Source organism: Papilio polytes, unplaced genomic scaffold (assembly GCF_000836215.1).
Source record: "Papilio polytes unplaced genomic scaffold, Ppol_1.0 DF824069.1, whole genome shotgun sequence".
NCBI classification, from domain to species: domain Eukaryota; kingdom Metazoa; phylum Arthropoda; class Insecta; order Lepidoptera; family Papilionidae; genus Papilio; species Papilio polytes.
In genome coordinates this window covers 2,042,650-2,056,354 of record NW_013525135.1, presented here as the reverse complement: position 1 = coordinate 2,056,354, position 13,705 = coordinate 2,042,650, and the positions used below count along the sequence as shown (strand labels likewise).

The window sequence follows — 13,705 nt, the reverse complement described above, 5'->3', positions numbered from 1 at the left end:
CAATTTTTCTTCCATTTGAATTGAGAAGTTTTCATTTATTTCTTTTGTTTGTTCTTTTATTTGGATTGCCATTTCATACTTAATAGATTGCTTAATAATTTTTGTAAGTCCATTTCCATGTTTATATAATTTTATGAAACGGAACGTTTTATGATATAATCTATGAATTGCGGTAAATAATTTTCTGTTACTGGCAACTATTTTGGTGCAATTGACATATGTCAAAGTCGAATTCAAGGTTTGTTTATATTACTTGACAATAAAAGATATTTGTAAGTACCCTCCAGCGAATAATAATTAGCAAATACGATATTTACATTCTTAGTTTCCATCCATATTCTTATTTTGATTACAGTGTTTTTTTTGTTTAAATTGAATAACATTTAAACACTTACACGGCGATGTACTTTTTCTTTTGTTTGGCGCACTGTAACTTAATATTAGAGACAACTTTGTAAGAGGAATCTAAGACACAACTTGATCGTTTGACAGCTGTTTTGACATTTTTTTTAACTAAACACTGATAGTAGTATTATAAATATCAATGTAAATTTTCTAATTTAACGATCTTTGTTACTCAATCAACAATCACAATGAAATTTAGCGTATCTCAAATATTAAAACACGAAATAGCGATAACCTAACCTTTGACCCGATATATTTCTTCACACTTAAATGAAACTTAGTGTTAAATAAATATGATAGTGGATAATAGAAGGTCCTATCTCTTGAAACACAGTCATAATTAGCTCAGAAGACAGAGCCCAAACTGATTTTGTGAAAATGTTTTTTTTTTGTTATTAAAAAGTTTTTTATTTTATAATATTAGTGAAGATATTCATTTATTATTTAATATAACACTTCGTTAGCAGGGTCGAGAACAAGGTCATTAACAATTACTTAAGCGCTTTAAGTGCTTAAGTTATAATAACCGCAAAGTGCGATAATAAACTTGCATCATTCACAAATAGCTCTGATTATACCAACGTGTTAGGGTACAAGTTAATTGCTCGGCAGAATGTCCCCTCTAAAGTATGGGTCTAGACACCTATTCTATATTCTAATCTCATTTAAAATATGGTGCATTCAATGAGCGGTATTGAAGATGTTTTGTATTTTAACTGAGTTCAAAAAGACTTGAACCTCTTTTTGTATTTTTTTTCTGCAGCCCCAAGTAATAAAATATAGTTATAATAAGACTATTGAGGCTACGTATAAGTATTAACAAGGCGTGTCTACATATCCTTAGAAAGTCAAAGTTTTAAAGTTTTTTTTTAATAGTTTTATATTTGAAATCTAAGATTTGCATACTATTGTTTAAAAGCATTTTAATATACACTAAAAATTATGTAGTGAAAATCGCTCTATCCTTTTAACTTGCGCCGGAAAATAATTAGTGGTACTACATTATTTTAATTCTTCGTCCCCTTCAAGAACACCATTAAGTGTCTCATTTAAAAGGATCGGAGAGTTACATTTCGCACGACGTTTTGTGAGATATTTTATTATAATAATTATAACATTTTTCTATATGCTTAGAAGTTAAATGGCGTCTTTTGTTAGAAAATAATTGAATTAATATGTTTAGCTTGAATATTTAGAACAACGCCATCTATTGAAATATTAAATACTAGCTTTCGCCCGCGACTCCGTCCGCGTGGAATTAAAAAAAACAAAACTAAGTAGCCTATGTGTTCTTCCAGACTATCCTCTACATCCTTACCATCTAAACTTTCGCATTTATAATATTAGTATTAGTATGATTAAATTTTTGATTATATTTGTAAAGAAGAATTATCTGACCCTTGGCCAAAATTGAATTTTATAATGATCATTTCTTATACTTAGGTAATTTTTTTACGTAACTAATTCTTTTACCATATTAAAATAAGTTTGTGGGGCTATTAATTGTTTTTGTTATCAGACCGCACAGTTGGCAGTACTGTGGGTGCTGCTGGTGGCGATCGTCGCGGGGAACGCCACCGTTGTGTTGGCATTACTGCTCACCAAGTCCAGGAAAAGTCGAATGAACTTCTTTATAATGCAGCTAGCGATAGCCGGTAATATTTACTTTTATTTTTTCTAATGATTTTTATCAAAATGTGTTGAAAATACGTTATTTTTACAGATTTGTGGGTGGGATTGATAAGTGTGTTGCCAGATTTAATACAAAGGATAACAATATCTTGGTTTGCTGGATCAATCGCCTGCAAATTAATGAAATATTTACAGGTTTGGTTTCACAAATTACTTTATTAAATTAACCAACATAAAATTAAGAACACGAAATAATTACATTTCATTATTTTGAACCAACGAGTATTTAGCAGGTAATAAGAACATTTCACATTTCGATATATGTTTCACTAGTTTTAAAAATCATCCTTTTTGAGTATCAAACAATAGAGACAATATTAAAGAATAAATGTTAAAACGAAACATGATGAAGTAATTGAAAGTAAACACTTAAAATGAATTGTTTTGTTTAGTTCAAGAAACCAACAGTATGTTAAATATTTGAAACATTGTTACAGGGTGTAGTTACATATTCCTCTACTTACGTTCTGGTCGCTCTCAGCGTTGATCGATGCGATGCAATAACGCATCCGATGAACTTTACTGGAAGCTGTGAGTACAGTTTTATTTGCCAACTTTAAAACAAACAAAGACGTTAAAGTATATAACTTCAGTTTGAATCAAAGACATCAGTTATTGACTTACATTACTTACATTAGACTTAATATATAAACTTTAAAATACTTTTTAAGCAATGTTTATGTAGACGGGAGAAGATAAAAAATATTGAAATTAGGGAAGAGAAAATAAGACATTAAGAATCTGTAAAAATAGGGTTATACTCGTAGGTATGAAGGAATATTTTTTAATACAGCTCATTTTACAGGGCGGCGTGCTCGAGCACTTATTCTAGGCGCTTGGCTGGTCAGCTTTCTATTCTGCACTCCAATGCTGTTTCTATTTGACGAAGCAGATATCGAAGGTAAGCAAACTCAAAACAAGCGTTTATACTGAAATTAGACACCACGATAATATAAAAGATTTAGATATTGAGAAAATAAAATCTCTTAAATCTTAGATATTCACTTTGACAAATATTTTAAGATCCCAAAATCAACGACATCTCGAAAAGTAGATAATTATAAAACAAGCAGATAAAACTTGTAGAGATATCTAAAAATGTTAAGGGCCTGTCCCACCAATTTGTAAATTGTCTGATAGCAATCCAACGTGTTAAATATATGATGGAAATATCGGATTATATTACTTTAACTAACAGTCATTTTTAAGCTAGCTGAGCCTTTATCACCCTAAGTGTTGTACTTGCGAATAGCCACTAAAATAATGCGCTTTCACGATACTAAACTATCAATAGCTGGTACATTTACCTTATCAATTTTGTGGATACATGTTATTTCCGTTTTTGTTTAGTCAAAATTTCCGATTGGTGTTACAGTAGTGAAATTCTACGGTTATATACAGGTACACTTCAATGTTGGTCGAGTATAAACGAGCTACAGTGGCAAATCTGGATGACTAGCGTGTTCGTATCGCTGTTCGTAGCACCCGCGCTTACGATATCGGCCTGCTACGGCGTCATCGTAGTCACTATACGACAAAAGAGTAGGCGAGTTCTGGGCAAAAGAGCTGCTGCTACTAGGCAATGTAAGTACAACAGCTAAGACCCTACTATGTAGTTAGACAACCTTACATTTTATTTAAGTTTCAGTTATAGCTAAAATTTACTGTTAGATGTAAAAATATTATCACACAAATAATTTAAGTAATATTGAGTAGCTTAGCTTGAAAAATCTTTCACTAACGAAGTAGATCCTTAAGATGCTAAACTAATCACTAGAGAGCAAATCTCAAATAAGATTCGTAGCAAGTTCGTAGCAAATTAATTGAAACGTGACTTGACTTTATTTTGTAAGAGTTAATAATTATTTTATCTGAATTATTGATTCTATGTTAATTTACAGACAGTGATGATTTGGACAGCCGACGCGCGAGCAGTCGCGGTATTATACCAAAAGCGAAAATTAAAACCGTCAAGATGACTTTTGTTATTGTGTTCGGTGAGACTAATTAATTTTTATTTTTATAAAAATCAACAAATTAACACAAATACCTCAAATGCTACATCATTCCTCATAACTCAACTTTGTGAATAGTATTAAAACACTAAACTAACTTTTCTTCTAAACATGTACAGAACCAAAAACATCATATGCTATTTTGTTTATCTTACAAACATATGAATTCAAACATCCTGTATAAAACTAATTTAATCTTTAAGTATACTAATAATACTTATGACAAATAAGGACACCATCTATAAAAACGTCTTTCTAAAATCATTACATTATCGTAGTGTTCGTGCTGTGCTGGTCGCCGTACATGATCTTCGATTTATTACAAGTGTACGGCTACGTGCCGGCCACGCAGGCTAACATCGCCGTCGCCTCGCTCATCCAGAGCCTCGCGCCGCTCAACTCCGCAGCCAATCCTGTCATATACTTCATATTCTCCAATAGGATATTCGTCAGTCTCAGGTAAATATAGGATCATCTTCTATCGTAAATTTGTACACTTGCAAGAGCGTCATCTCTTTGCCCATTTTAATAATTAATCGAAAAGAGGAAAACGACACCCACGACTGTCATCACAAGTCTTTTACTTTCAGTCGTATATAGACTTCTAGACTTTTGTGATGTTTTTGCTACTCTACGCTAGCACCCACAGCTAGAAGTCACAAAATCTTTAAGAAGTGTAATACAAATGGAATATTCTAGAAACATTCCGCCGTACAAATGGTTCTGGTGCTGGATGAAGAACAGCGGCAGTCCTGCGGGCAACGAGTCGCGCGCGCACACCGAGCTGCTGACGTCATCGCATAGGAGAACTAGACATGAGCTCACTATCAGGGTACGTAGTACAAGAGATAGAGAGAAAGAAAGATAGCATGATATGCTTTACCTTTATGCTGAAAAGGGAAAGATACAACTGATGAACGGCATAGAACATGCAATGTGTATTCAACACAAATTGGTCGTATAATTTGATTACAAACGCTAGTTAATCTTATAACCATTTGTGAATATTCCATTACGGTGCTTTTTATTTTACAATACCCAAGTATGATGCAATACATGTTTCATTTGAAGATTTTATCTTGCAACTTTTAGAGGTTACATAGTGAACAAACGTATATAAATCGAGAAGCTCTTGCAAGCGGATGACATTGTGACGCGAATGTGAGCGGTGGTCCGTATCTCGTCGATCATACGAGTGCAGTGCTCTGCATCGCGCTACTTGAATTGCAAATTTAACTCTGACATATATTTTGTATTCTTATTACAGTTTTATTAGATTGACCTTAACATGATTCTGTATGAGATTTTTGTATGTGATGCAAATACTTATTCCTTAAAATAAAATACATTTGCTACTAAAATGGAACCATTCAATAAGAACTGTTTAGCCGCGCTTCGACTTCTATGAGCTTATACGGAGGTGAGCACACTACTCGATTTTCAGTTTCGCAACTAGAATCGCACAACGGTTGTGCGATAGTTTAGTCAAACGCCCGCTCTTGAGTTATAGGTTGAGTTACGAGAAGAAACCGCTGAACTTCAATCTTTCGTTTCACTATAATTTTTGGTCGCCGCTTTATCACTATCTATTTTTTATAGCTAAAAGACGACAGCATAAAAGCTCCAAAGCAACGCATCCACCAATGCAACAGCAACTCCCGCAAAGTGCGACTTCACGTGCCTGATGGCGAAACACAAACTAACAACAACAGCCAACCTGTCAGAGTAAGGGAAGATACATTTCTATAAGTGAAACAGTTTCCTGACAAATATATTGTAATTGTCAAGGTTACTACTGTAAATATATTTAACTAGCAATTAAGATAAGTGTCGTGTTACGGATTAAAACATATTTTAATTTCAAGCGTTGAAACTTTGTTAGATTTTTTTATTTTATTTTAGCGTTTATACATTAACATCCTTACAAATACTAAGTTTAACTTTATACCGCGTTTATTTGTAAGGCTGTTACGTTTTAAGTCACGCGTTTATTTAATTTATATTCTATGTTTACTTTCTAAAATCAAATCAAACAGTTATTAAGACGACCAAGCGTTGAAATTTAAATATTAATTGAATGTTGTAGATGTAAGTTAAAAAATAATTAACAGGGTTTATCTTGATGTGACCCAATTTGTGTGTGTTTTTAAAATTACTATTTATGTGTAAATAAAACGTTATTCCATACACAATGCGTATTAAATATATATCACGTACGCGGTATTGATGTTTGACAACTTTCAAATTGAAAGATTCAAGCATTTATTTTTTCTTTTTCAAATTTCTCTGCTAAGTTAAATTGAATTTTCACCGCAGCTGTACATCATAATAATTATACCGTGAAGTTAAAGACACAATAACTTGATTAAGTTGTTACGTTAATTAATGCTAACTAGAATAATTTGTATACACTATGATTGTAAATATTCTAACATTACGTTGCCACGTTTTTTTTTTAATTTATTTTTTCTACGATCTGAATTATCCATATGTCATTACCTAGTTATTTTATATTATCCATATGTCATTACCTAGATATTTCTTATAAATACAGGGATAATTTAGAAAATGAAATGTTAAAATTATACCATATATAGTTAATTGAAATCCTTTTTCATATTTATACATTATTTTATGTACTAATGAATATTTTTAGTACAATAACCACTCACGCATCTCAAAGTCTTTGACAGTTCACAGTAGAATGTTTTAATTTGCATATGCATAAGACATGCTCAAGCTAAAAGCGCATACTAAATGCATAGCGTCGTTTTCATTGATTCGCATACATGTTTAAAAATACTTTTATGTATTATTATAAATATAACTTAGAAAGCTAAGCTAGTTAAGTTTGATTAATTATTGTAAGCACATAAAGTGCCAAAGATTCGAGTTAAACTCGTTATCATTTGGTTAAATCAAATCAATGTTCATTCAATATACGAGTATTTAAGTTTTTAATTGTAATTTTATATTAATAGGTTAATTTAATAAATGTAATTATGTTAATTATTTGTTTTATTATGAAGATATATCCTAACGCTATTAAACATGAAAACATAATCTTACTTCTTGCTAATATTATAAATGCGAAAATTCAGATGGAGGGATGTTTGTTAGAGTTTGTAGCTAAAACCGCTGAATGGATCTGGATGAAATTTGGCATAGATCTAGAGCATAGTCTGGAAGAACACGTAGGCTACTTACACTTGTTTTTTTTAACTCCCTAGCGGACGAAGTCGCGGGCTAAAGCTAGTATAATAATATTTTACTAACCTTTCTTTTATTTTTTTTGTATAACTTAATTTCATTTTAACTTGCACTGTTAGTTCTATTAAAAATGTTTAGTATGATTTTTTAGTTTATATGTATTCGACCAAAGTTCTTACAAAAATTTACTAAAAATAATTTATTTAGCTTTGCTAATGCACGTAAGTCGTATAGGTAATTGAATAGAAATTCTTCGTTCTCACTGGAATGTTGACTCGCTTCGAATGTGGAATTCAAACTAGCGAAAGAATTTTAATTAGTCACGTCGAGAAGCGTCTTTCTAAGAATAGTTTTTTTCTCTTTTTCTTATATATTTACAAGTGTGATATCGTAGAAAATATACTTTGACATGACCTTAACGTATTTATAATCAAGTGTTATGTGAATATCTTTTTAAAAACTTCCGGTGATATAAATGTTCTCATTTTTTTTTGTTTTAATGATCCAAACAAGCAACCAACCTTCTTCTGTAAAGTGGTAACTCTTAATTTGAAAATTTTCCAAAGTCATTTAGAGTTATGGAACAGAAAAGTATGAAAGTATAAGGAAATGTAGTTATACTTTCTATAGTTACGAAGAAAATAATATCTTAATCCTTGTAAACGGCTAATTGATGAAAATAAAAACTAACAGAACAATTGGGGATAAATGAAACGTGACTGGACTAACAACGGCTGAATGATGTGAGATATGATTTTTAATTTCGACGATATGTCGAGATATATGTGAGTTTCTATTCCCGAAACAACACAATACTTCTATCTCTACTTTTCTCAAGCTGAGTGACAGGAATAGTAATATAGTTATGCACATGACTTTTGGAGACCTACGATAAGTTTATTAACTAAATGTTCGGTGATACAGATCTTAAAATTTGCTGCAGTTCTAACGGCTAAGCAGCTCACAGAATGTGAAGGTTATGTCCTTAAAATAAATGACCTTTAAATATGTATTTAACTTAATATTGCTTATTATTATTCTTATTTACTGCGTAAATTATACAAAATTAAAAAATTAAACATGAAAAACAATTATTTTGGTAATAGATTTATGCAAAATAAAATGTTCATACTTATTTGTGTATCATGTACATCATATTGCTATAATATTCTACACACTACGTAGATACATTGTGACCCACTTGGCACGGAAATCTCGACTCAATTTTAATCGTGACTCGACTAAAATTTTCATTTTTAACATGTGGCGTCACACGGAGAGCTTTCCGCGAAATGACTTTTCCTATTAACTATATTCTTCTGTTTCATTTTATTCAATTACAATTTTTACTGTTACTAAATTTGTTGCAGATTTTATACGAAAGGAATCCCATTTTATTAGTTTTTAACATATTTTCTAAATACTAAGGCACATAATATTACCCAGCACTCATTGGAATTTAAGATTTCTTCATTCATGTATGTAGATTACCAGACCACGGTTCTGGTCGCGTATGAAATGGACTGTACTGATCAGAACAGCTGTGGACGTTCCCTTCTAATAAAGCATCGATAAGAGCAGACTAGTAGGTGCTTTTTAACCAGATCTCTAACACTGACGACCACGACTGTAAAATCGAACATTTTTAAATATCGACAAAATTTTTTACTATTAATTAGATCATTTTCAACGCGTCAAAATATATCAAAAAGCACGATTATACGGTCTTCGTAATTGGATATGCTTCAAACTTACGGTAGTGTGAATACAATAAGGTCTTAATAAAGGGTCGGATGGATCCCTTTGTTAGAGGTCTCGCGTAATGTTGTTTAATTAAACAAATGTGATCATAGTAAACAGACACGAGTAAATAAGGGTCATGATTTCCTTTATATACTAGGCGTTACCGTGCGACTTCATCCGCGTGAAATTATTAAAATTTTATTTTATTGTTTACATTTGTCAAGTTCACGATAGCAAACGTCTAAATTACCGTTACCATATTAATCTCGCTTCCTTCATGTTAGCAGCTTGTAGTTTATGGTCCCTTTCCCTAATGATGGTTTTTCTAATTTATTTACCCCCTAAGTTTAATAGTGTGAATATATAAAGCGTGCTGTAAGTGTAAAGATATTTTATTAAGGAAAGAATTATTTAAAAAAATGATTTAATTGCTGGTATCCTACGCCACGAAGTAGTGTGTGTTTACGCTTTATTTGATTACTATTAAGTACTAGCTTTCGCCCGCGATTCCGTCCGCGTGGAATTAAAAAAAACAAAAGTGATTAGCGTATTTGTTTTTCCAGACTATCCTCTACCTCTATACCAAATTTCAACGAAATCCCTTTAGCCGTTTAGGCTACAAACTCTAACAAACATCCATCCATACATCTAAACCTTCTCATTTATAACATTAGTATGAAGTATGATAGATATAGATTTTGTGGATATATAGCAGTCATTTCTTATTTCACTTGTATAGTTGATATATTTTTTTCCATCATAGAACATCTTGAAGTAATTTTAAATGGTTTCCGACTAAAACTTACGTAACCAATCAACGTTCCTTTGTTTTGTCGTAGATTAAAATCGTTTGTACTTATGAGTTTAGCGTCAACTGCGTACTGCTAAGGACGTTGATTGAGTAAGGTTGATTACACTTCAATTCGTGCCCTTTGGTTATTAGAAGGATAATAAACAGTCTTCAAACAGTAATTAATTATACACAACTTTAAATTTATTAATTCATAGTAAACAAATTTAACGTTGGTAAATAAAACTAGAAAAGGTCTCCCTTATCGTCTCTACTTATTTATTATATTGCTATCTTATCTTACTTCTTACTAATATTATAAATGCGAAAGCTTAGATAAATGGATGGATGTTTGTTAGAGTTTGTAGCCTAAACTGCTGAATAGATCTCGATAAAATTTGGAACAAATGTAGAGGATATTCCGAAAGAATACATAGGCTACTCACTTTTGTTTTTTTTTAATTCCACACGGACGGTGTCGCGGGCGAAAGCTTATAAAGACATAGTTCAAAAATTGTAAACTTACGTAATAATAATAGTTTAATTTCTGTTAACTGAAACATTTGAGTAACGCAATGACAAGTGAATGTCGATAATGTCACCCCGCGCGTGCTAAAATGTACACGACTCGAAGAACTTAATTCAATAAACATTTTCACATTAATAAACCACATTTTATTAAATTCCAATAATGGTATATGAATACTAGCTTAAGATTTTTGTATATCCAACTAGCTTTTGCCGTCGACTTTTCATGTATTTTAAATAAATAAATGAAGATGTTTTTCATTCATTTCACTAATGTAAAGAGAATTTTATTAAATCGGTCATGTAATTTTTATATTCAGTTGGTTTTGTACGATATTTTTTATATCAAGCTAACAACTTATTTTCATAATAATTGTTAAGTTTACACTCTACTATTCCTTAGTAATAATAAAATACTATATACATTTCTACTTCCAACACCAAGTTGTACGAAATTAAACAAACGTAAGCATTCTCTAGAATATTAAACACGCATACCCAAAAAGATCGTATTCAATAAGCTTGGAATAAAATTCCAATTGTCGGGTACAAATCCAATTATTAAATGTTATTAAACTCAAGGGTTTCTTTATTAAAATCGACGATTTCAAGACGTCCATAGCATAAAATGTTATAGTTAAAGTTTGAATTGTATTTCTTCCCTTAACTAAAGTGATTTATTTTCGAATCTATGAAGGAAATGCAAAAGATTTTGACTACAATCTGGTTTAAAAAGTAACGCTAAAGATTTTTAGTTTAAACAATTTTGTTATAGATAACAGCAAAGAAAAATGTTACAGGACATATGGCTTATGTCCTGTAACATGGCTGGTATAAGAAAGACCATTTTCTTTTTTCTTTACATTTGTAATTTACAAATTATAACCGTTTATTCTTATCTTACTAATATTATAAATTTGAAAGTATAGATGGATGTTTGTTAGAGTTTGTAGCCTAAACTGCTGAACGGATCTCGATGAAATTTTAAACAAATGTAAAGTATATTCCGAAAGAACACATAGGCAATTTGTTTTTGTTCATAGCACGCGGCGGAGTCGCGGACAAAAGCTAGTATTTAAATATTTAAATGACTGTGGCCGCCAGTAATAAAACAACGCTTCAGACACGATCTTCGGCCATAATAAAATTCTAGCAGCGACATTTTTTGTTTTACGCTGATTTTACGACTTACTGAGAACAAGCACAAGATCATAAACGCTAAGCGAAATCTTTAAGGGTCTAAAAAACTACACAGTATAGTAAAACAGTCTGGAAGTATTCGGCACAATATTACTTTTCTTAGAAGCCTAAAATGCGTTAATACAATTATAAAAATTATTTACTACAAAGAGTTTCAAATGTTACTTGTAGTAGACCAGACATTACGAGTACTTTTTTTTTAATCTTTTTAACACAATAGCAAGTAATTGACACTACTGATATCTATAAGTGTCAAACTACTATAGTCTACAGAATACATATAGTCTACAGAAATATTCCCAGTAGTTTTTTAAACGTACGATTTAGTTTAGTAATGTCCTGTCTATTATTTGTATAAGAGATAAATTGAAAGAATCTTTTAGATATCTCTGGCATATCCTCAAGTCGTTTATATTAATGCTATGTAGAGTTTAAAACTATTGCAGTTTTAGTTTCCTTTCTCCGAGTGGTCGAGAAGGAGGCAATAGACAATTTTAGGCAACATTCCAAGTGTAATCTTGTGCTTTAAACTTGTGGCAGTTGCATTTTATTATATCTCCTTTCAGCAAAGACAATTCACAGCAGAATTGTTAGCTACTTCAAAAACAAACGAAATTTATTAATTCAAAGATATTTTATTACTTATCTAACTTTATATTGTAAAATTTCAGACCCAATTACAATAGGAAAAATTGTCCCTATTAGAGTAAAAATAGAACTAAAAATAGCATATTATTTTAAACTACCTATAAATTTGAATACTTATACAGATAATTAAATTATACTATAATACGTTTTCAGAAGTATGTAACTTAGTTTAGCTAAGTTATCATAAAGTTCTCGGTAACGTTAGCACAAACTTTTTCAATAACTGTTAAGATTCTAATTACAAAGTATAATTAATCAAACCGCAAAACACGTGACTACGATAACTTCTAAATTAACTTAAGTTTTCAATTACACTTACAGAACATGTACTCGATTACATAACTAATGAACAAGAACTTATTTATAGAGATAATTTATCTTAAAGGATACTTTTTTACTGGGAAAAAGCCAGGAGTTGATTACAATCCCACTTATTAGTAAGTAGTAATGTGACTGATGCATCTTATTTCTTAGTTAAACAATATCAAATAATAGAAGAATGTCATATACTTGTACGAGTACAACAAACTCTGGTATTGCCATTAATATGGCGGCAAATTCTATAATATCTTAATAATATTATTAGTAGATGTAGTCTAAATGAACTAACGGATTTCTCTGAAATTTGGCATAGATGTAGATCAGAGTTTCCCAAACTTTTTTGTGCCGTAGACCCCTTGCCATGTTATTCCGTGTTGGGTAGACCCCCTACTTACCTGATATTGATTTCCTGTAAATTTTTAACTGCAGTGAAGTTTAGTGTCAATAGCTTAAAGTAAAAACACATATTAATTTATACATTTATTATTTGAATTTAAATTAAAATTACTCAAAACAAATAATATACACGTTTTGATATTATAAGATAGTATGATGTAAGTAAATAGGTACTATCAGTATATGTGTAGAGATACTATCGTGGACCCCATTTCATTCATAGACCCCAAAAACTTTTTTTCGCTGACGTAGACCCCTTGCAGGTTGTAATAGACCCCTAGGGGTCGATATAGACCACTTTGGGAATCACTGATGTAAATGATAGTCTGGAAGAACATATAGGCTACTTACTTTTGTTTTGTTTTTAATTCGCGGATATAGTCGGGTGCCATAACTAGTTTTATATAAATACTTTACATATAAGAGATACACACGTAATAACACGTCTATGTAATCTACTTTATTTATATATCAAAACTAATTTACTTTTCATTTTAACATGAATGTACTGAAATTTAATAAGCCGATATTAAGAACGCGTAGAGCCTCTTAATGAGTTACGTATATTGAACGAAATTTTACTCTTCAATTTGATTTTCTTGAGCATACATGTTCTTGAACATATTACGTTTTTTTTCATGTAACTGCCTCACTCAGCGTCGTTTAATAATCACTTAGGAAACATCTTAGTTTAATTAATTGGAAGACATTATCTACGTTGATCTTAAATTAAGTAAAAGCTTTAAACAAATGTACA

The 13,705-nt window shown here is 31.1% G+C and overlaps 1 protein-coding gene across 1 annotated transcript in view; it reads left to right on the top strand.

Annotated features, from left to right (window-relative positions):
• The window catches only part of LOC106100127 (cardioacceleratory peptide receptor-like), a 30,651-nt gene extending 24,643 nt beyond the window's left edge, over window positions 1-6,008 (top strand). The window contains exons 3-11 of the mRNA XM_013278869.1: window positions 1,925-2,060; window positions 2,129-2,232; window positions 2,535-2,628; window positions 2,903-2,998; window positions 3,499-3,681; window positions 3,999-4,094; window positions 4,391-4,571; window positions 4,812-4,944; window positions 5,712-6,008. Coding sequence (XP_013134323.1) covers window positions 1,925-2,060; window positions 2,129-2,232; window positions 2,535-2,628; window positions 2,903-2,998; window positions 3,499-3,681; window positions 3,999-4,094; window positions 4,391-4,571; window positions 4,812-4,944; window positions 5,712-5,861 — 1,173 coding nt within the window. The 3' untranslated portion in view covers window positions 5,862-6,008. The remainder of the gene's footprint in view (window positions 1-1,924; window positions 2,061-2,128; window positions 2,233-2,534; window positions 2,629-2,902; window positions 2,999-3,498; window positions 3,682-3,998; window positions 4,095-4,390; window positions 4,572-4,811; window positions 4,945-5,711) is intronic.
• The last annotated feature ends 7,697 nt before the right edge of the window (window positions 6,009-13,705 follow it).